This window comes from Mesoplodon bidens, assembly GCF_964165515.1.
Source record: "Mesoplodon bidens genome assembly, chromosome: 6".
Lineage (NCBI taxonomy): Eukaryota > Metazoa > Chordata > Mammalia > Artiodactyla > Ziphiidae > Mesoplodon > Mesoplodon bidens.
In genome coordinates this window covers 103582265-103602058 of record NC_138162.1, presented here as the reverse complement: position 1 = coordinate 103602058, position 19794 = coordinate 103582265, and the positions used below count along the sequence as shown (strand labels likewise).

At 58.9% G+C, this 19794-nt stretch overlaps 1 protein-coding gene across 2 annotated transcripts in view; it reads right to left on the bottom strand.

The window, feature by feature from the left end:
• Window positions 1–1696: 1696 nt before the first annotated feature.
• BMP1 (bone morphogenetic protein 1) overlaps window positions 1697–19794 on the bottom strand; it is a 40763-nt gene continuing 22665 nt past the window's right edge. Inside the window, exons 10-20 of one of the 2 annotated variants that reach the window (XM_081236694.1) lie at window positions 18005–18121; window positions 17596–17741; window positions 17299–17494; window positions 15904–16029; window positions 14946–15106; window positions 14345–14525; window positions 10458–10583; window positions 7262–7389; window positions 6662–6875; window positions 4585–4835; window positions 1697–2426 (exon numbers count right to left, since the gene is read on the bottom strand). In XM_081236694.1, the coding sequence (XP_081092820.1) occupies window positions 2292–2426; window positions 4585–4835; window positions 6662–6875; window positions 7262–7389; window positions 10458–10583; window positions 14345–14525; window positions 14946–15106; window positions 15904–16029; window positions 17299–17494; window positions 17596–17741; window positions 18005–18121 (1781 nt within the window). In that variant the 3' untranslated portion in view covers window positions 1697–2291. Of the gene's footprint in view, window positions 2427–4584; window positions 4836–6661; window positions 6876–7261; window positions 7390–10457; window positions 10584–10913; window positions 11275–14344; window positions 14526–14945; window positions 15107–15903; window positions 16030–17298; window positions 17495–17595; window positions 17742–18004; window positions 18122–19794 lie in introns of those variants that run through there. The other variant, XM_081236695.1, reaches the window with a different exon arrangement.

Below are 19794 nucleotides of genomic sequence, written 5' to 3'. Positions count from 1 at the left end.
TGCAGCCAGCTCTTGATCAGCCTGCAGTGCCCAGAGGCAGCCTCTGGGAAGATGGGCCCGGGGAAGACTGGGAGGGCCCACTAGCACGGGTCCCTGAGTCGTTAGAGGGGCCTGAGTCCACGGTGGTGATGGAGTCTTGGGACGGGTGCCCAGGGTGGCTGCATGGGTCAGTCCTGAGCTGCCTCCGGCTGTGCTGTTGCTGTTCACAGGGGCCCTGACCTGGGTGGGGGAGGACTGGGTACTCTCTTGGGCCGCAGTCCTGCAGTCTGGATGGGGCTGTGGTCCTGACTCTCTTCGCACATGTGGCTTGTAAACTGGCAGCGCGGTCCTCTGAGCTTCAGAGGAACCTGCAGGGCTGGTGAGGAGAGCTGTGACCACTGACTACAAATTCTGCCATGGAGCTGAGGCCAAGTTTGTTGGCAAAGTGTCCAGATGAGATGCCTGGGCGGCTCCAATGGTTTGGGGGTTTTTGTATTCTGTTCACGGCCCTCTGAGCTGTCCTGAGCACTTTGATCAGAGGAGGTGGAGGGGTGGCCGTGACATCACAGCCTGTGACCTCACTGGCCCTCCGGCCAGCACCCACTCCGTCACCTGCGCTCAGGACTAGAAGAGAAGGCTACAGCCTGACCATGGGAGCTGATCCTGCATGCGCACCAGATACTAGCCATGTGTCTGGTTTCCACTGCTGCTTTCTGCCTAAAGGACCAATATGGGATGCACCGTGCCGTATTGCTCCCTGGGGGTAGGTCCCCCCACAGTCCAGACAGCAGCTGGCACAACATCTGCCTCTGCAATGGGAAGGAGTTTGGGGCCAGTAAAAGACCTACAGTCCCCCGAAGGCTCTCAGGGAGCTCCAGGGCTTGGAGCAGGCTGCCTGCTCGCTCTGGAATCTGGGACTGGCCAGTCCAGGCAGAGAACCTGGGTCCTCTCTGGGCTTTCTTTCCCTGTGAGATCCACGGAGAGAAAGGGTAGAGAGAGCCTCCTTTGAAGGGAAGGGGCAGGGATGTAGTTTCTCTCCACCTGGTCTCGGGGAGACAGGTCTGTGCCTCACTATTGCCTGGAGAGGAAGAAGGCAATGGCAGGAAGGAAGAAGCCAGACAAGACACAGCCATGGGTCGCCCTGGGAGAGGGGGCCAGAGCTGGAATGTTTGCTCAGTGGCCGCGAGCATCTGGCTCTTGTCCCACTGAGGAGAGAAGGATCCGAGGGGCCAGCACTCGGGGTCCGACCTTCAGGAGGGCGGGCACTGGGGGCCAGCTGGTGGATCTGTACTGGCTGATGCTGGTGTTCTGGGTCCTGGTGGGCTCCCCTAGCCCGACACCCAGACCCAGAGACAGAAGACGCGGATGGACACTGGATGGACAGACACACGCCATCCCCTTTTACATAGCTCCTCTCTCCCCACTGAACAGCCTGTTTACAGAACGTTCCACCCCTTCAGTTGTGTGGGAGAGCTGCGAGCAGTGTGTGTACACGGGGCACCTGCAGGCTGAAGTGTGCGAGGCGAATCTGTGTGTGCCCGACCGTGAAATCCCACCCTCTGGGGCCCTGGAATTGACGGAAGGAAAGGCAGCCAGTGAGGCCAGGTGTCCTGGCTGTGGGCCGGCCCCGGACACAGCAAGCTTGCGCATCTGGAGTGAGACGAGCCACCCCACGCCCGCCGCCCCCACACCCCAGACAGCATCTGGCACAAGATACTGGCTGTAACACTTTCGGTTTATTGGCTGGGGTGCCCCGGTGTGGCCGACCAGCCACTGGGCCTGAGCGAAGCCCTGTCTTGCTGCCGCACCCACTCCCCTGCATCTTCCCGCCCTGGCTCCTGTGGGACATGTACGGAAACTCACGCCCCAGGAAACAGGGGGAAGTGGAGGCTTAAAATAAAACCAAATCAGGGCTGGAGAAGGGGTGGGAAATGTACATTACAATGAAGATATGCCACCGGCCATACACAATACAGCGTGTAGAGACGGGCAGGGAAGGTGGGCGGGTCCCGCTGACAGACCCTCTCCCACCGGGCTGGGCCCCCAGAGAGGAATGGCCACTTCAAGTGTCTCAGGGGAAGCTCTGGCTCCCTGGCCCTGGCCCTTCACTCCTGGCGGGGGCAAGGGAGGAAGGGGTCGTGGGGCAGTGGCTCATGTAGGAGTCCAGTGCCCTGCCACACCTGGACCACTGGCCCGCAGGTCCTGGCACCTGGGGGACGGGGACGGGGTCCCGCCTTCTGCCCGGCCCCCGCTGTCCGGCTCAGTTGACTGAGGGCAGCGGGCCTCCCGTCCCCGCCGCGTGAGGGCAGTGGTCACTTCCTGCTGTGCAGCATGTCCTGGAACTTCGTGCTGGTGTATCGCAGGTGGAAGCCTTTTTTGGTGATGGTGTCATCCGAGTGGAATTTCACCAGGACAGAATCTCCCGCAGAGTACACCTCCTCGGGAGGCTGACAGAGGAAAGGGGTGGGCATGAGACTGAGGACCAGGGGCTGGGCTGCCGTTTCCCTCCCCGAGTTCCCCAGCTGTAAGGAAGGCGGGCAGCTCCCGACTTCCGCCAGATTCCCCCAGCGCCGAGAAGCAGGAGGAGGATTCTTGGGAGCAGGGGTTTAATGGGGTGCCTGGAGGAGGGGAGGTAGCAGCGGGTAGAGGAGCTTGTCTTAAGTGCAGAGTTACACTCTCATTCCACATCCAGCGCTGCTACTAACTAGTTAGCTGTGAAGTCTTAGGCAAGGCACTGCCCCTCGCTGGGCCTGGCTTCCCTCAGAAGCAAATAGGAGCAAAAGCTCTCTGCTCTCCAAGCCTAGAAGGGCTGGTGGCAGGAACAAAAAGAGGATAGCTGTGAAAGGGAGCAGCTTGTCTGAGTGGCTGCCTTGTTGCTGTCCCGGCTGTCTCTTGGAGAAGACAGGACAGCTGGGTCCCCCAGACCCGGACTCGGCCACTACGCTCCTGCCCTCCCCCGATGCTGGCCATGGTCAGCTCCGGCGGATGCCCCTTCCTAGGCTCCTGCAAGCCCCTCCTCACCTCTGTGTGCAGGCCCTCAGAATGACAGCCGCCCACAGGGCATCAGCACCAAGAGGCCCTGGCCCTCAAGGCGTGGAAACGACCATTTCCGAAACCCTTGGGGACATTTCCAGCAACCATGCCGGGAAGCCCTGACGGAACTGGGTTCCTTCCCCAGGTCCCCTCCCGTTTGCTCCAGCCTGATGGAAGTCTTTGGAGGAAGCCACCTGGGGACACCCAGTTTGGTGTGTGACTCACCCAAAGGTGTCAGATCAAGGGAGTCATAAAGAGCTAAGTGGGGAGGGGGCACTAGCTTGGTAGCCTGGGGATTCTGGAGCGGCTGAGGCAGGCAGGCAAGGGGGCTGTGTGCTCCGCTTCCCCAGCTCTCCACCCTGTCCCAGCCCGGCCCAGCCCTTGCCAGTTGACAAAGGCTGAAGCTCTGTTCCTAAGGGGATATTCCACCGGCCAGTGCTGGGTTCAGCAGCTACTGCTGCTCCTGGGAAGTTTAACCCTTCCTGGGGCACCCAGGTAGCCCTGGAGCACGGCCATGAGATAGGCAAGGGACCAGGGAAGTGATGGGAAGGAGGGCGTGTCTGAGTGTGCCTATGAGTGTGAGTACATGTGCAAAAGTGTGTGTGTGTGTGTGTGTGTGTGGAATGGCGAGGGGAAGATGGCATTCACTGAAGGAGGAGAGGATTAAAAAGAAAAGAAAAAGAAAAAAACAAAAGAACTCACAAGCTCTGCCTGGAGGAAAATAAACCCACCTCTGTGGTTTTCCTGTGGCCTTAGTTAAAACCCTATCAAGCGGGCTTCCCTGGTGGCGCAGTGGTTGGGAGTCCGCCTGCCGATGCAGGGGACACGGGTTCGTGCCCCGGTCTGGGAGGATCCCGCATGCCGCGGAGCGGCTGGGCCCGTGAGCCATGGCGCTGGGCCTGCGCGTCCGGAGCCTGTGCTCCGCGGGGGGAGAGGCCACAGCAGTGAGAGGCCCGCCTACCGCAAAAAAAAAAAAAAAAAAAAAAAAAAAAAAAAACCCCATGAAGCAAACTTTTGCCCACTGCCTCTGAAAGTGCTATTTTATGGACCAAGAAGTAATATTCAGTATCTGCTTGGACAGTGACATCAATGTGCTTTGGGACCAGCTGGCCTTTCACCAAGAAGAGAAACTGGCAGCGGAAGAGATGAGGGTATTGTATAGCTCCGCCAGAACGACTGCCTAGCACGACTCAGCTCAGTCCTGGTCTCTGGCTCCTGCCCCAACCTCTGCCCTCATTCCAGGCCCTGGTCAGCTGCCTTTGGACTGGGACGAGGGAATCAGAGGGCAGAGGGAACTCCACCCCCCTCTCCAGATGCAAACTACCTTCGAGACCCAACCAAACTGGTGCTGAGCAGGCTTGGGTCAGGGCAGGGCCTATCCCAGAGGCTGCAGGAACCTCTGTGTTGACCAAAAAGGACCTGGTTTCCTAGGTGGGGATGGCCCAGGGTGGGGCGGGCCTCTGCGAGCGACCACCCACTTTGTAGGCCTCTGGCCCCTACACCGTGCCAGGCAGGTGCTGTCCCCTGGGCCGGGGCCCCAGGCCTGCAGAGGTGGGGGGCGGCGGGTCTCACCCCGGAGCCGCAGTAGCGCCCCAGTCTGGGGGCCGTGCTGTCGTAACCGTCGAAGAGCTCCATGTAATCGTAGCCGCAGTCGGCCTCCTCCTCCACCTCGAAGGTCTGGAACACCAGCTCCACGCCATAGCCTTCCTCGGCCACGATGACCCACTCGCAGTCCACGCCCCCGGGGTAGTTGTTGTCGCCAAACTGGGCATGGGAGTAAAGGTCCTTGGTCTTCACCTCTGCCTGCACCTGGCCTCCACACTCTGAGGGGGGAGGGGGACACAAGATCAGCCACCACCCCCTGAGCACGGCTGCGGCCCAGGCACTGTCCCTCCCCCTATTCAGGCCTCCTGGTCGGATGGAGGCCCTGGGACAAGGCCACATGGCTAGTGATAGGTGGGTTTGGACCCGGCCCAGGCCTTGGCCTGGAACAAGTGCTCTGTGGCTTTCCCTCTGGAGAGATGCCCGCGGAGGCCCGGGGACGTGGTGGGTGGAAGGCCGCTCTGAGTGGAAGCCCCAGGGAGAGGTTGCTGCTAATTGGCTCCAGCTGATGGCTGTCACGGAAGAATGTGGGCCCTGTGTCGCCTGAGCTCCCATGCTTAAGCAAGAAGACGTACTTGTGGATTTTATGCGAAAACTCCTAATTTTTAAACGTTGGCTCATGTTTTTAAAAAACACAGTGTGGGCCAAACAGAGCAAGTCTGAGGGCCAGCTGGAGTTCCGGGCCTCCAGTGTGTGACCCTGTGCTGGGAGGGGCAAATGAGAGCAGGCAGGGCGGGGTCAGCCCGTCCACCCCTTCCTATGCCCTCTGGCCTCCAGGACACCTGGGCTCACGGGTGGGGAGTGGATGGGCGAGGCCTGGGTCAGGGGCTGAGTTAAAAGGGAGGAGCGGGACTGTGGACCCATCAGTTCTGGGGCTTCCCCAACAGGTAGCTTAAGACCCACAAGAAGCCTGCTAAGCCCCCAGCGGTCACCGTTGGCCTGATGTCCCAGGCCTCACAGGACTGGGCTCCAGCCTTTCTCTGTAGCCACACCATTCCCAGTTCACTGTTGTCCTCACATGCCCATTGCTCCAGCCAAACTAAATGACCTGCAGTCACCTGTGTACGCCCAGAGCTGTCTGGGGTTATGGCTGTGCTTGGTCTCCTCCCCTGCCTGCAATGACCCATCACCTCACACCCAGAGCGAGGCCCTTATCGTGTTTTGTCTCCTGCTGTAATTATCTGTCCGTGTCCTGTCCCTCCCCTGGGCTGTGGGTCCCCGTGTGGGCAGGGTGAAGGGCTTACACCTGATTCATCTCTCCGTGCCCCTCTGAGTCTCCTGCAGGGGCCCAGGGCTCAGTAGAAAGGTTGCTGAATAAACGAGCAAGTAAATGCAGAGTAAACCCCTCAAGAACTGAGAGGTTTGTCTGCTTCGTTCATTTTTTTTTTTTGCAGTACGCGGGCCTCTCACTGTTGGGGCCTCTCCCGTTGTGGAGCACAGGCTCCGGACGTGCAAGCTCAGCGGCCATGGCTCACGGGCCCAGCCGCTCCACGGCATGTGGGATCCTCCCGGACAGGGGCACGAACCCGTGTCCCCTGCGTCAGCAGGCGGACTCTCAACCACTGCGCCACCAGGGAAGCCCTGCTTCGTTCATTTTGTGACCCGCACTTAGGATGCTGCCGCGTACCTGCCACGTGTTCACAAATGTCTGCGGAATGAATGAACGCGTGAATCTGGGGGGGTGGAATGTGGGTGGCCTACTGCACAGTCAAGTGTCCTACCTCTGGGGACTCCAGGGGATTCCCTCCCCATCTCTGGTTCTCTACCCACTGTTGTCACTGCCCTGTTTTCTGACCTTCGCACCCCTCATCCGGACCTCCTCTCCCTGGCCCAGGAGGCTGACTCTCTGCCCCTCTGGTCTGGCCTTCAGGACATGCTGTCTCTCCACCCGGCCATGGGCTGGGCCTGTCTGTGTCTTCAGGAGCTCTCTGTAAACCTCCGACTGGAGCCCAGGGCCTGCCTTTGAGACCAGGATCAGCAGATGCCTCCAGGACAAATGACCACACAGGGCACCAGCTGCCCCCACCCTGGCCTGTGGTGGGCTCACCTGTGGAGTGGGACGCCTGGAAGCCCTTCCTCTGCACGGAGTTGTCAGAGTAGAAGCGCAGGAACATGCGGCTGCCCGTGGCCAGGACGGGCTCAGGCTTCTTGCTCCCACAGAAGCGGCCCAGGACGGGGGCCTTGGCATCACGCCCGTCGTACGCCTCCAGGTGGTCATAGGCACACTCAGGCTGGGACTCGATGTCCATCTCCATGAAGGTCTGGAGGGCATGAGGGAGGACAGCGAATTAGGAATTATGTGGCCGGGGGCAGGAGGCATGGGCAACAGGTGGCAGCAAACCAAGGCCCCTGGACCCCTGTTCACGGACACCAGGGCAGTGGCCACTGCTGATGGATGGGAGATGGGGAGGACCTAGGAAGGAAGTGACGGCAGGTACAAACCCACTGTATGCTGGGAAAGGGCCTCTGTCCACACCAGACTTGGGCTTCTCACAGGGATGGCAGCCCTGTGGGCTCAGCCAGGCCACCAGCCCGCAGCCTGCATGGCCCTGAGCAGTGCTCTGAGTGACGTGGGGCTTTGAAGCTGACAGGAAATAGGTGATGGGCAGATGGCACAGAGGAGCGGGGTGGGGAGTGGGCACCTTACCAGCTTGACCCGGTGCCCGGGGGTGCTAGAGATGGCCCAGGTACACTCCTTCTTGCTGGGGTATTTGTCAGGCCAGTTGGGGCTGGTGATGGTGCCGCTGGTGGATGTCACCCTGTGGTCACAGCCGGCTGTGGAGAGGTGAGTGAGGGGAAGGGGATCAGCAGGGACCCCAGTGCTCCAATGGCCCCTGTGAAGAAAGGAAGGAAGAAGCCCCTCCCTCCCCTCCTCCTCCTTTCTTGCTTCTCTTGTCCCCCACTTAGAGGTGGCAGGAAAGCTCACATCACTTCTTTCCCATTCAGTCACCCAGCCCGGGGAAATCGAGCTGCTTGGTTCCAAGCTGGACCTCACCTGGCACCGTCCATGGAAGCACCCCTCCCAGGCGCCCTGTGTACACTCCTGGACCTTGGAGGCCATTTGGCCATACCACCTCTGCCCTCCACGAAGCTGCCATCCTCTGATCTCCTGCCATGCTTCCATATCCACAGAAGACTTTGGCACCTGACTCAGTTCTCTCCACCCGACTCCTGCCACCATCCTAGGTGATGTCAACAAACACATGGATGGTCCACCCACACGCTGGCCTCGTGCCCCTGACCTTCTCAGCTCTATGGGTTCTCACCTCTCACCCCCAAGGCTTCGCCATCACCCTCCAATTCTCGATGCTACAAACACACCACCGTCGCAGTGGCCACCTCCCGTTCTTCCAGGGCGCTCAGGCCCTCCCTTTCCCTAACACCTCCCCAGCTTTAGAGAGAACCTTCCACTTCCTCCCAATACTTCCTCCTGGGTTGACTTAACTTGCTTCTCTATCAGCTGGACCATGTGGCCCATCACCCCAACTGCTCATCAAGGGCCATGCTTGAGCGGCACCATCTTGGAAAACCCCATTCGTGGTCTCCAAGCATGGCTGGGCCCCCACTCCCTTGACGTTCTTTGGACTCGTCCTTCACCAGCTCCATCTCCCACCTCCTCAGCTACGGCTCCGAACCTTTGGCCCTCTCAACTCCCAGCCCCGCTCCCAGTAGACAACCTCACCTCCTGCTTCCTGGAGAAAAGCAGGGCCCTCAGATATGAACAACTTCAACTTCCCAACCCCTACCTGCAAACTCACCTTCCCTCCTGCCTTGTCTTAGAGAAGGTGCCACTCCTCCTGGGCAGGAATGGATTTTCCTTCCTGGAGCTGGAGCTCATTGCTGCCCACCATCTGGGGACCCTTGTGTCACACATTTCCCGCGCTCACTCCCTCTGCCAGCTCGGCCAGGCCACGAACCTTCCTACGCTTTGCCCATCCTGAAACAACGCTCTCCTCCTGCTCCCACCCATCCTGTCTCCTTGTCTTCAAGAAAACTTGCTACACCATGTTCTCACTACTCAGGGCTCCTTGATCCACTGCAATCTGCCTTCTGCCTCGGAACAGCATGGCCTCACAAACTCCAAGGCTGATGCTTCTTATGCGTTATCATCCAATCTGACAGGTCCCTCTGAGGAAAAGCCAGTGCACTGCTGGACTGGGGAGGAGAAAGGGGTGGGTGGGGTGCAGGCCGAACAGCTGTGCCTATAGTCAGAGGCTCACAGGATGAATGCACACCCGCCAGGGTCCAGAGGGGCAGTGCCCTCGCAGGCCGCCCAGCAGCCCGGGTGGAGGCAGGTGGAGCTCCTGGCCTCCACGTTTGAGCTATGAGCTGCTTCCATTACCCATCTTCACCTTCCCATGTCCACACTCACTGCCCGCCACCCCATTTTTACACCAGTTTTCCCCACCCTCTAATTTCTCCTTCCATGCCCACTTCTCTCCCCAGCTACACTGCAGTCTCCTCGGGAGCAGAGGGATCCCCTCTTGAACCCCCTACAGAACTTTGCACAGAGCTACGCCCTCCGCAGGGGGTCAGGAAATACTGATTTGTTACTAGCCTAGCACTTGAGTAAGAAACGATGAGTTCTTCTAAAGTGAATCGGAGCTACACACAGGCCATCTTCCCAGGAAGCTTACACCTGCTCCTGCTATCTTGTTGATGTCAATGCTGAGGGTTCTTTAGCAAAACCCTGTTTTTCATAGAGAGTACAGAGATGGCTTGTAGTTTAGACAACATCAGAAGAAGGTCTCCCCTAGCTAAAAGATAAGGGGGCTCCGTGAGTCAGGTACTCTATATTTGGAGAGCCTGAAGTGATGGGGATGGAAGCCCTGGAATGTCCGTTGGGTGCTTCACCTCTGTTTATTCTAGTCGGCAGTTTATTTGCTGGTACTTTGGTTGTCCACCTAGTAATGGTGAGAAGAGGCATTTGCCAGGCACTGTGCTCAGTGCTCAAAGCAAGGGCTCTAAAGCTTAGGACCATCTCATGGGTGAGGCAGTTGAAGCTCAGAGAGCCAAAATGACTCACCCAATGGCACACAGACTCTCAGTGTCAGAGGCGAGTCTACATTGTGCTGCTGGGATAGTACGTCCGCAGCAGGCACGGGCCACAGTGGAATCGGCAACTGGGAGCGGGCCAGGGTTGTACTGCATCCAGAGAGGTGTCACGTGATACGGGCAATGACCCGAGAGCTGTTTCCAAGGATCTGCAGGGCTTCAATGTCAGGGAAGCAGCAGCCTTGTTCTGGGTGTCCCCAGGGGTCAGAGATGTGACCGATACCAGTGACATACGTGACTGCTTGCTATGAGCCAGGCACTGCTCGGAGCACATCACAGCGCCCCGCCCCTAGGAGGAGGGTGCCGGTGCCATCCAGGAGTCACTCAGTGAGCAAACCCGGGTGCGGAGAAAGGAAGTCAGCTGCTCAAGGGCACGTGGCTGGCTAAGTGGTAGGGCTGGGCCAGGCAGCCTGGCACCAGAGTCTGTACTCTTCACCACTGTCCCAGCTTGCCTCCCTGACAGCGGGAGGTCGGACAAAGAGAAAGACTTGGACATGGATTTTAAGGAGCACTAATTACCAGAACAGCCTAACAATGGGGCCTGGGGGCGGCCCCTCCTCTCCAGAAGTGTGTGTGGCTTGGATATTGCTGGGGGGGGGGGAGGGATGGGGGGGGCGTCCGTGCTCTAGGCGGGAGGCAAAACGAGGTGACCTCAGAGGTCACTCAGCTTCTCGAGTCCAAAGAGAGGCCGAAGGAGATGACACCTCTGAGCCCGCTCCCCAGCCTCGGTCCTTCAGGCCTCAGGCCGTGGGCAGGGGAAGGCGCCCGGGGGCTCCGGCAGCGCTTACCTTCCTTGCAGTCGTGCTTGTTGTCGTGGAGGACGAAGCCGCTGCGACACTGACACTCGTAGCTGCCGAAGGTGTTGACGCAGTCTTGCTGGCAGCCACCGTTATCCTTGGAGCACTCGTCCTTGTCTGCAGGGGGAACAGGCAAGGGCAGACCAGTGTGTGCAGGGCTGAGGGCTGCGTCACCCCAGGGGAAGTGGGAGGACTGGCTGGGCGTCCACCTCGCCCTCCCCCGCCCCCCCCACAGGCGGGGTGGGGAGCGGAGGTCAAGGCGATGGTGGGGGTCCAGGGCACTGCATCAAGCGGAGGCAGCTGAGGGGGGCCCAGCTGTGCAGAGAGAAAGGAGGAGTGGACGGAGGGAGGCTGGGGTCTGGAGCGGACCAGCATGGGAACCCTCTACCATTACCTGCTTACTGGACAGACGGACAAGTGGAAAAATAGACACACGGACAAGCAGACTGCAAGAGAAAGGAGCAGGACGCAGGGGTCCCTCTTTTACTTCACAACAGGAAATGTCACAGACACCATCAAAATGGGAGGGGCGGGAGGCAGGGAGGGTCCCCTGTCCACGTGAGCGGGGGCGGGGGCGAGGAGAGCACCAGTTCTGTCCGGCCGGGGGGAGCCGGGCCGGCATGGCCGAGTGGAGGTCGGGGTGGGCGGCAGCAGAGCCCCCAGCCCATTCCGTCCAAGGTGAGGTTCCTGAGTAACAAAGGGTCCGGGAGGCCAGGCGGGCCTCACTGGGGGGTCCGGTTTCTTTTCTGCACTCGGAATTTGAGATGGTGGGGCCGTCCCCGGGGGGGCTGCAGAGCTGGCCTCTTTTCTGAAACGAGAGAGAGAAGGAGAAAAGGGACCAAGGGGTGCGGGTGGAGGGCGGGGGCCAGGGAGGGAGAGCAATGAAAACCAGGCCCGGCTCCGAGGGGGGTCCACGGGCAGCGCGGGGTTGGGGGCAGGACACACATGCAGGACGGCCATGTCCGGAGCAGCCAGGCCACGGAGGGGCAGCGGGTGGGAGGAGGCACAGCGACAGGGGACAGATGGGAGGAAGCCTGCGGCAGGGAGAAGGTCTTGGGGGTGGGAATGAGGCCCGCATGCTGGGGAAGGAGACGTCGAGTCTCTAGCAGAGGGGAGCAGTCCATGGGAAGGGGGCCTCATCCAGAGCTCGGCTCTCTCCTTCTGGTGCTGCAACTACAGAGTGTGTTACAGACACAGGCACACACTCACGCCAACACACCCACAGACATATTATCCCTCACCCTGTACCGTCGTCCCGACAGGGTAGCACAGACACTGACCCACAGGTGCACAGGATACAAGTCAGCCCCTCACACACAGACACCACACTCACACACATCAGCCATCAGCCACCTGTGTACACGTGCACACAGGGATAGACGCCGCTGGCTCACTCCCTGTGCGTGAGGAAGCATGCACAGGCACACACAAGCACAGGTACAAACAGAGACACACGTGGATGCAGAGACCACGGGCTCGTCAGCAGGCCACTGCGGACTCGGGAGGGCTCACAGGCGCAGCTGCACCCATTCGGGTGGATCTGCACATGCGCTCTCCCATGAACACAGAAACCGACACACAGAGAGACACGTGGTCACAGGCACAGACGGGTACATCACAAACACATATTCTCCAGTCTCTCCATGGTCATTTTGGGTACTGTGTGCCTGGAGCAGAGGCAGGCATTCAGGGAGGGGGAGTGGACACACAGAATTCCAGAGATGAGCCCCGAGGTAGAAAGATGCCCGCTGACATTCACATGGCCAGGCGGGGTCTGTGACAACGGCGGCCCTGTGCCGGGTCTCCCTTGGGAGAGGGGCCCGAGGGCTGGAGCACTGGCTCCCAGATGGCCCTGCTTCTCCAGTCCACTCTCAGGTGAGCCAGACCCCGTGGGACCCAAACAACACAAGGTCAAGAGGTGGAGTCCCCAAGTCCTCCCCCAGGTCTCCTCAGTTAGAGCATCGGGAGGGACCCTGACAGAGGGCCCTGTGGAAGCTGCCTTTGCACAAGCCCTGTGAGAATGTGGGGTGATGGGCACCCTACAACCCATCCTGGGGTTTCACCGGGTAACTCATTGGCGACTATGCTGGGAGCTTCAGGAGTCCCAGCTCACGGAATGAGCAAAGATTGTCCTGAAATTGACCCCCATGCCTTCCTCATATTTGCACCCCAAAAACCGAGTACAGTGCCTGTCACATTGTAGGGGTAAAAGAAATACTTGCCCAATGAACGAGTGAGTGGGTGAGTGAGTGCTGAGTGCAGTGTTGAGAGCTGTGAGCCCTGAGAAAGGGCTGCTTTAGTGCCCAGAGAGGGGCTCTGCCATGGTTGGGGGCAGCCTCTCCTGGGAGCCAGGGATGCAGGTTGCAGGAGGGGCAGGAGCAGGGAGTGGACACGGGCTGGGACAAGGAGATGGCACTCACCCTCCAGTGCCAAATGCCCCGGAAGGTGGCTGGGGTCACACTGAAGGTCTTCAGGCTCTCTCTTCTTCTTGCCTTATGGTCTCCTCGCTGGGTGTCCCAAAAGTCCAAATAGCCCCCCTCCTGGGGGGTCAGAGTCAGATGCCCTGGACCCTGAGGGCTGAACCTTGATGCCCAGCGGTGAGGGTCCTCTGCAGGTTTCTCATGAGAAGGGGCGGTGCAAGTGTGCATGTGCAGGTGTGTGTGTGCGTGCGCGTCTGTGCAGAGCTGAGGGTGGGCTGAGGGTGGCACAGTGTCGGGCCAGGGCAGGGTGGTAACCGTGGGTGGAGAGCCCTGGGCTCTAGGTCTGACAGGTGGGGTGCTGGTCCCCCTCCGCCCCCCCCCAAAGACTGGAGCAACAGAAGGGCAGGAAGAGACAAGAGTAAGCAGGTAATGGTTTCCCCGGGGCCGAGCCCATCCCTGAGTAGATGTTACGTCCCCTCAGCCCTCTGGTGAGCACCTCACACGGGTTCCAGGTGGGCCCAGGGAAGAGAGGGAGTCGCATTGCAAGGGTCTCAGCCAGCAGTGGGGCAGGGGCTGTGAGGTACTGTAAGCAGAGCGGGGTGGGTGGCAGTACGAAGCAGGGAACCAGTGCACAGGGGCAGTGCATGGCATCCAGTGGGGCAGGCGAGGGTGCAGGGCGGCCACATAGGGGGCTTGAGGATGCAGGACCCTGGGCAAAGGAGGGGAGAAGGAAGGCAGCGGGGACCCGGCCGGAGGCTTCTGGGCTTCCTGCCGCCCATGCCTGGCCCACCAGGCGTGCAGGGGATGAGGATCCCTGGGCTGTTCACCGACTAACTGTCTGCTCCAGCCAGCCCATGGCCTCCTGTCTGCCCGGAGATGGGGCCCTCAAAGGGACTTGACCCCAGCCTTACATGGGGCAACTGTCAACAGACATGTGCTGGTTGGATCTGAGTCCCCCACCGTGGGCCTCGGGGGAGTGGGAAGGCTTTGGGGTTGAGGGAAGGGAGGCTCCTCATCGCTTCTGAAGGCCCCGGCATGACCCCATTTGGTGTGTGCAGGTTCCGATTAAAGATCCAGCCGCTGCCAGATAATCCGCCCCACAGTCCAAGGCAAACACCCTCCTCTTCTGCATGCGGCAGTAGCCGGCCTCACTGAACTCCCTGTTCCCAGGGCCTGACCTCTCTCGGGTCTTGGCTTGCGGCCCCTGAGGCCTGGAGCGCCCTCTCCCTTCCTTTCTGCAGGCCTATGTCCTGCCCGGCCTCAGGTCGGCTCCCATACAGCCTTGAGGGCTCAGGAATAGCGGGGTTCAGGCGGGGAGGGCTGTCCTGGTGGTGGAGGGCCAGTGGGGGGAGCAGGGGACAGACCCTGCTGCCCGGCACCAGAGGGGCTGCAGAGTACAGGGGTGCAGCGGCAGGAAGAAAGGGATGCGGGGCTCGGAGCTGGGGAGTCCGGGGTTACCTGAGAAGAAGTGGGCCTTGAAGCCCTTTTTGGAGACTGTGTTGTCGGACTTGAATTCCACACGCATGTTGTTGTACTGGGAGGTGATGACCTCGGGCTTCTCGGAGCCACAGAACTTGCCGTGCAGCTTGGAGTCGGCCGTGAGTCCGCTGCGCACCTCCACGAAGTCGTACTTGCACACCTGTGGGGCAGCGCAGCTCCAGGCCCACCTCCTCCAGGAAGCCTCTCCTGACCACCCTCGCCTGAGGAGGCTCCCTGTTCTGTGGGTCCTTTCGCCTTTAGTTACCTGCTTTGCCACATCTAACAATTCAAAAAGTGCCACCCCACCCCATCAGTTCCTCTTGTGCTCCCCACACAAGCCCCCAGCCCTGCCTCTCCCCACAGGCTTCTGGACTCCACGTCCTTCATTCCCACGTGCCACGTGCTCCCTGGCCTTCAAGGCCCTCCTCCCTGAGCCTCCCCTGCTTCCCCTGAACCGCCCCCCCACCCGCCGCCTCTACATTCCTGGAGTATTTCTTTCGGAGGGTAGGAAGCAGGCACCAGGCTGAGCTCGCAGGCCTCAGATCTCCCTGCGTCTCCCCAGCCCCAGGCGGGCACTTACATCATTGCCTTCAGTCTCGAAGAAGTCAAACTGCAGGGAGATGCGGTACTGGGTGGGCGCCACCAGCTGCCAGATGCAGTTTTTGTTAGGGGGGTACTCTTTGGGCCAGCCCGGGCTGGTGATGGAGCCATTGAGCTTGGTGAGGAATCCACCACAGGCAGCTGGGGGAACAAGGGAGGTGGCGTCACCCACCAGGAGTCCCTGCTCTAGAGAAGGGCACGGACACAGGCTGGGGTGCGTGAAGGAGGAGGAGGGGGTTTGTGGGTTCCCCCAGCCTGGGGGGCTTGTGTGTGGTCTCTATGGGGAAGGAGGCAGGAGAGGGGGGTGTCTTCAGAGTAGGAGGAGATGTGTGGTCACTTCAATTTTCTCTGGGAGAGAACAGGCCAGGCGTCTGCTTAGAGGTGGGGGGTGGGGTGAGGGGCTCCAGAAAGGCAGTACCAGTGGGCGGGGGGGGGGAGGGGGCGTGGCTGGGAGGGAGGCAGGGAGGACCAGGGGGCAGGGACTGGGAGGCACGGAGGGAGAGGGAGCTGCTCAGAGGTGAGTGGAGAGAAGCCCCGCAGCAAGACCAGGCTGAGCTGGAGTTAGTTAGCCAGAGAGTGTTTCACTACCTCCTGGGAATATTTATAATGAGAGGCTGGAACTCAGTGCCTGTCTAAGAACAGTGGTTTCCAAACTGTGGATCATGACCTACTGCTGGGTGATGAAATCAATCAAGATCAGCATTTAAAAACAAGAACAAGAATGAAAACAAAACCAAACCAGAGTACATCACACCTGGTCACAGTGTGTTCCGGGGGACTGAAATAGACAATGTATTCCTTATCCATGAGTAGTGACCAAAGTGCCAGGGAATCCTAGTTTTTCTGGAAAGGGGTCTGTCCAAGGGCAGAAGAGATCCAGGCTGGAGGGTTTGGGGTGGGAGAGGGAACAGGGTCCTGGGCAGCCTGGGGGCACTTACCCTCACAGCGGCGCTTGTCAGGGGCCAGCTCATACCCAGGGTCACAGCTGCACTTGTAACTGCCCAGGGTGTTGAGACAGCGCTGCTCACAGCCCCCACGGTTGGGCCGAGAGCACTCGTCCACCTCTGCGGTCGTAAGGAAAGGGTGTCAGTGACTCCCAGTCCGGGGCCTGGGTCCCTCCTCCTGCCCTCTGCTTGAGAGTCAAGTCCAGGGTCCCTCAGGCTGCTAGGACCACCCCCAGTCCCATTCCAGGGGGAGGAAGTCAGCTGTGACCTGCTCAGAACCCCACTCGGTTCCCAGGGGATCCTGTCTGTGACAACCCCAAAGGGACAGGCAGTGCCCTGAAGGAGGGGACAGGTGGACCCATGGAGCCTTCCTTCTGACCACACTGGCTGGGCTGGTGGCCACCACCATTCACTGGGGCCTCTCATGTGCCGTCCCCGGCTGAGTACTATTCTTTCACCTCTGCTTCAATCCCTACATGAAGCCTGTGATGGAGGGACTGTAACTGTGCCCAGCTTACGGACGAGGAAATGAGGTTTGGACAGAACATCCTCAGTGCCCAGGTTCACGCCGATGAAAAGTCCACGCTGCCTTGTCTCCACCCTGAGCTCCTAGGGTACTTCCTGCCTGCACATCTCACCAACGTTCCTTCAGTACAAAGTTCTGGACTTTCAGGCAACTCCTGAATTGTTATGTCAGTTCTCTGTCGAGCACCTACCGTGTGTCAGCTACTTTTACCTACGTTTGTCACTTACTCAATGAGGTATGTAGTGTTTCAGTGGGACCTTTTCTGCCCAGTTAGGCCATAAATTCAAGGGCAGGGCGCCAGGGTCTACGAATCCCTCACAGTGTGTTGAGTGAGTGAATGAGGAATGAACGAAGCCATGGCAGCACCATTCACAATAGCCAAGGTGTCCACCAACGGATGAAGCGAAAGGAAATATGGTTCAGACACACAGTGGAATACTATTCAGCCTTAAAAAAGAAGGACATTCTGCCATATGCGGTAACACGGATGAACCTTCAGGACATTATTTTAAGTAAAATAAGCCAGTCCCCAAAAGTCAAATTCTGCATGATTCCACTTACATGAGGTATCGAAAATAGCCCAATTCATAAAATTAAAGAGTGGAATGATGGGTGCCCAGGGCTGGGGGGGGGGGGGAGTCATGAATCAGAGGGCATAAAGTTTCCGTCAAGCAAGGAGGTCTGCACAGCACCGTGCCTCGGTCAGCAATGCTGGTTTGTACACTTAGATGTGTTCCGAGCATAGATCTCAGGCTAAGTGTTCTTACCACGGTCAAATAAACTTTAAAAAATAAAAAGAAGGAACAAAGGCGGTGGGTTGGCCACAGGAGTGGGCCGGGGTAGGGGAGCGGGAAAGGAGGCACCTTTGAAAAAGTTGACGGCGAAGCCAGCTTTGTTAATGGACCCATCAGAGACGAACTTGAGCCACAGGCGGCTGGACGTGCTCTTGATGTCGTCCGGCTTCTCGTAGCCGCAGTAGCGCCCGATGAGGGTGCTGCTCTCGCTGTGCCCATCGCGCACTTCCAGGTAGTCATAGGCACAGCTGTCATGGCGCTCAATCTGGGGGTCGGGGGCTCCGTCAGCAGGAGGAGCCCTGGCGGCCCAGACCCAAGCCCCGGAAGCCCGCAGGAGGTGGGCCGTCCTGGAGGTCTCTGACCCACCTCAAAGGACTGGAAGGTGAGGCCCACATGGAAGCCCTCGGACACCTGGATCCGCCAGATGCAGACTTTGCTGGGCCGGTAGTCGTCGGGGTAATTGGGCGACTGGATGTGGCCGTTGTCCTTTTTCACATCTCCCCCACAGATGGCTTTGGGGACAGGGAACGAGGTTGGAAAAACAGGATGTCGGTCAGAACGCTCTGCAATGTTCGAGAGCCCCTCTACCCCCCTCTTCTAGCCCTGCCCACCTACATCCCCGGCTTCCCAGTGCCCCTGGCCCTGGCCAGCCCCAGTGGGATCTCTGCTTCCTCCTTCACGGGCCCTCGGCCTTGCCCCTGGGGTGCCAGGAGGGAGTGGTTCTAGGGTGCCCCAGGACCCCACCTCTGACTCCCCCGTCCCCCTGCCTCGGTACCTTCATAGACCGCGAAGAAGCCTTTCCCGACCCAGTTGCTGCTGCTGCGGAATTCAACCCAGAGGCGGCTGTCGGTGGAGACGATGGGCTCTGGGAGTTTGCCCCCGCAGAAGCGGCCTGCACAGACAGCGCGGACAGGGGGCATTGAGGCCCAAAGTAAGGCCCTCTCCCTTCCCGCACCAGGGCTGCACCTCCAGGAAGCCCTCCCCACCTCTCTGAGGGGCTCGGGGGCTCTGGCCCTGTCTACACTTGACACACATTCAAGTTGGCCTGCATCTGGTCCAAGGTCCAGTTTGGCCTTGAAGAGCCAGAGTCCACTCTAGAAGATTTCATGCCCTTGAGGGAAAGGATAGGAGTCTGTTTCTGGGAGGAAAGGTGACTCCTCACGTTAGCCAACGGTACCTGTGTTTTATTTACTTTTTAAAAAGAGCATCACCATCACTACTGATCCTTTCTTATTTACTCTCCATGCAAACAAGTAATAACCAAAAACAAACACAGTTTTCTTTTGCTCAAATGCAGGGGATGCCACGGGACCCCAAATAAATCCCAGAATCCAGGGACTGGGTGAGAAAATGTCCTCTTTGAAATAAAACCTGACAAGAATCCACATAAGCGGATGAGGCTGGCCATCTGTGGAATTCTTTGTAGTCAAGAATTGACTAGGGGGCTTTCCTGGTGGCGCAGTGGTGGAGAGTCTGCCTGCCGATGCAGGGGACACGGGTTCGTGCCCCGGTCCGGGAAGATCCCACATGCTGCGCAGCGGCTGGGCCCGTGAGCCATGGCTGCTGAGCCTGCGCGTCCGGAGCCTGTGCTCCGCAACGGGAGAGGCCACAACAGTGAGAGGCCCGTGTACCGCAAAAAAAAAAAAAAAAAAAAGAATTGACTAGGGATGATTTGTGTGTTCGTAATAAGATGGGTGTTTCCCAACTTTCAGCAATGGACAGAGGGTGCTGCCCTAGGAATGTAAGTTATGAAAAAGAAACTGCAAAAAAAAAAAAGAAAGAAACAGCAATCTTGGAAATGCTAACACTCCTGTAGCAAGAAGTGTCGTAATGACAGCTGCTTTGGGTGACTAATAAGAAATATCTGAACATCAGAAACTGGGGGAAAAAAAGAGATGGTTAGCAAGGATTTGTCAGCCTGCTTCAGGCAGAGGCTGTGAGACAAAGTTCTAACGCTAATGAGCGGTCCTGAGCTACTTAGGCTCACATCCAGATCGAAGAAGGAGAATTCATGTAGCTCTTCAGCCTCTAACTCTGTGTCCATTACAGCATCTTCTGTCCTGTGGTTCTGACCCATCCATCTCCCACTTACCCACTCCCCTACCCCGAGACAAAGCACCCTGTGCAAACAAGTTTGGGCGACCGTGCCAGGAATGTAGGCCTCTGTGGTGCACCAGGCTGCATCGTGGGCACCCTCAGGCCACATCTCGCAGACAGAAAACAGAGCCTCTGAAATCGCCCAGATGAGGAAGAGAGCCTGGAGCTGAGACGATGGGCCTGTCCATCTCCCTCTGTCACCTTGTGTGACTGCCCACACCTATACACTGACAGCCACCCTCTGAGGGAGGCCTGGAAGCCCATACTGAGGACCTTGAGGTCCAGACTGGGGAAGAGACTTGCCCAAAGTCACACATTTAGTGATGGAGCTGTGGCAGTACTGACTATACCAGGACCCCTGGTTCCCATGCTAGGGTGCTGCCCATAGCCAAGTGCTAGTGTTGGGGGGAGGATGCACAGCGTGTCATGTGAGTAGTCCTAAGAAGGACGCAGCTGTGGAGGAAGTAA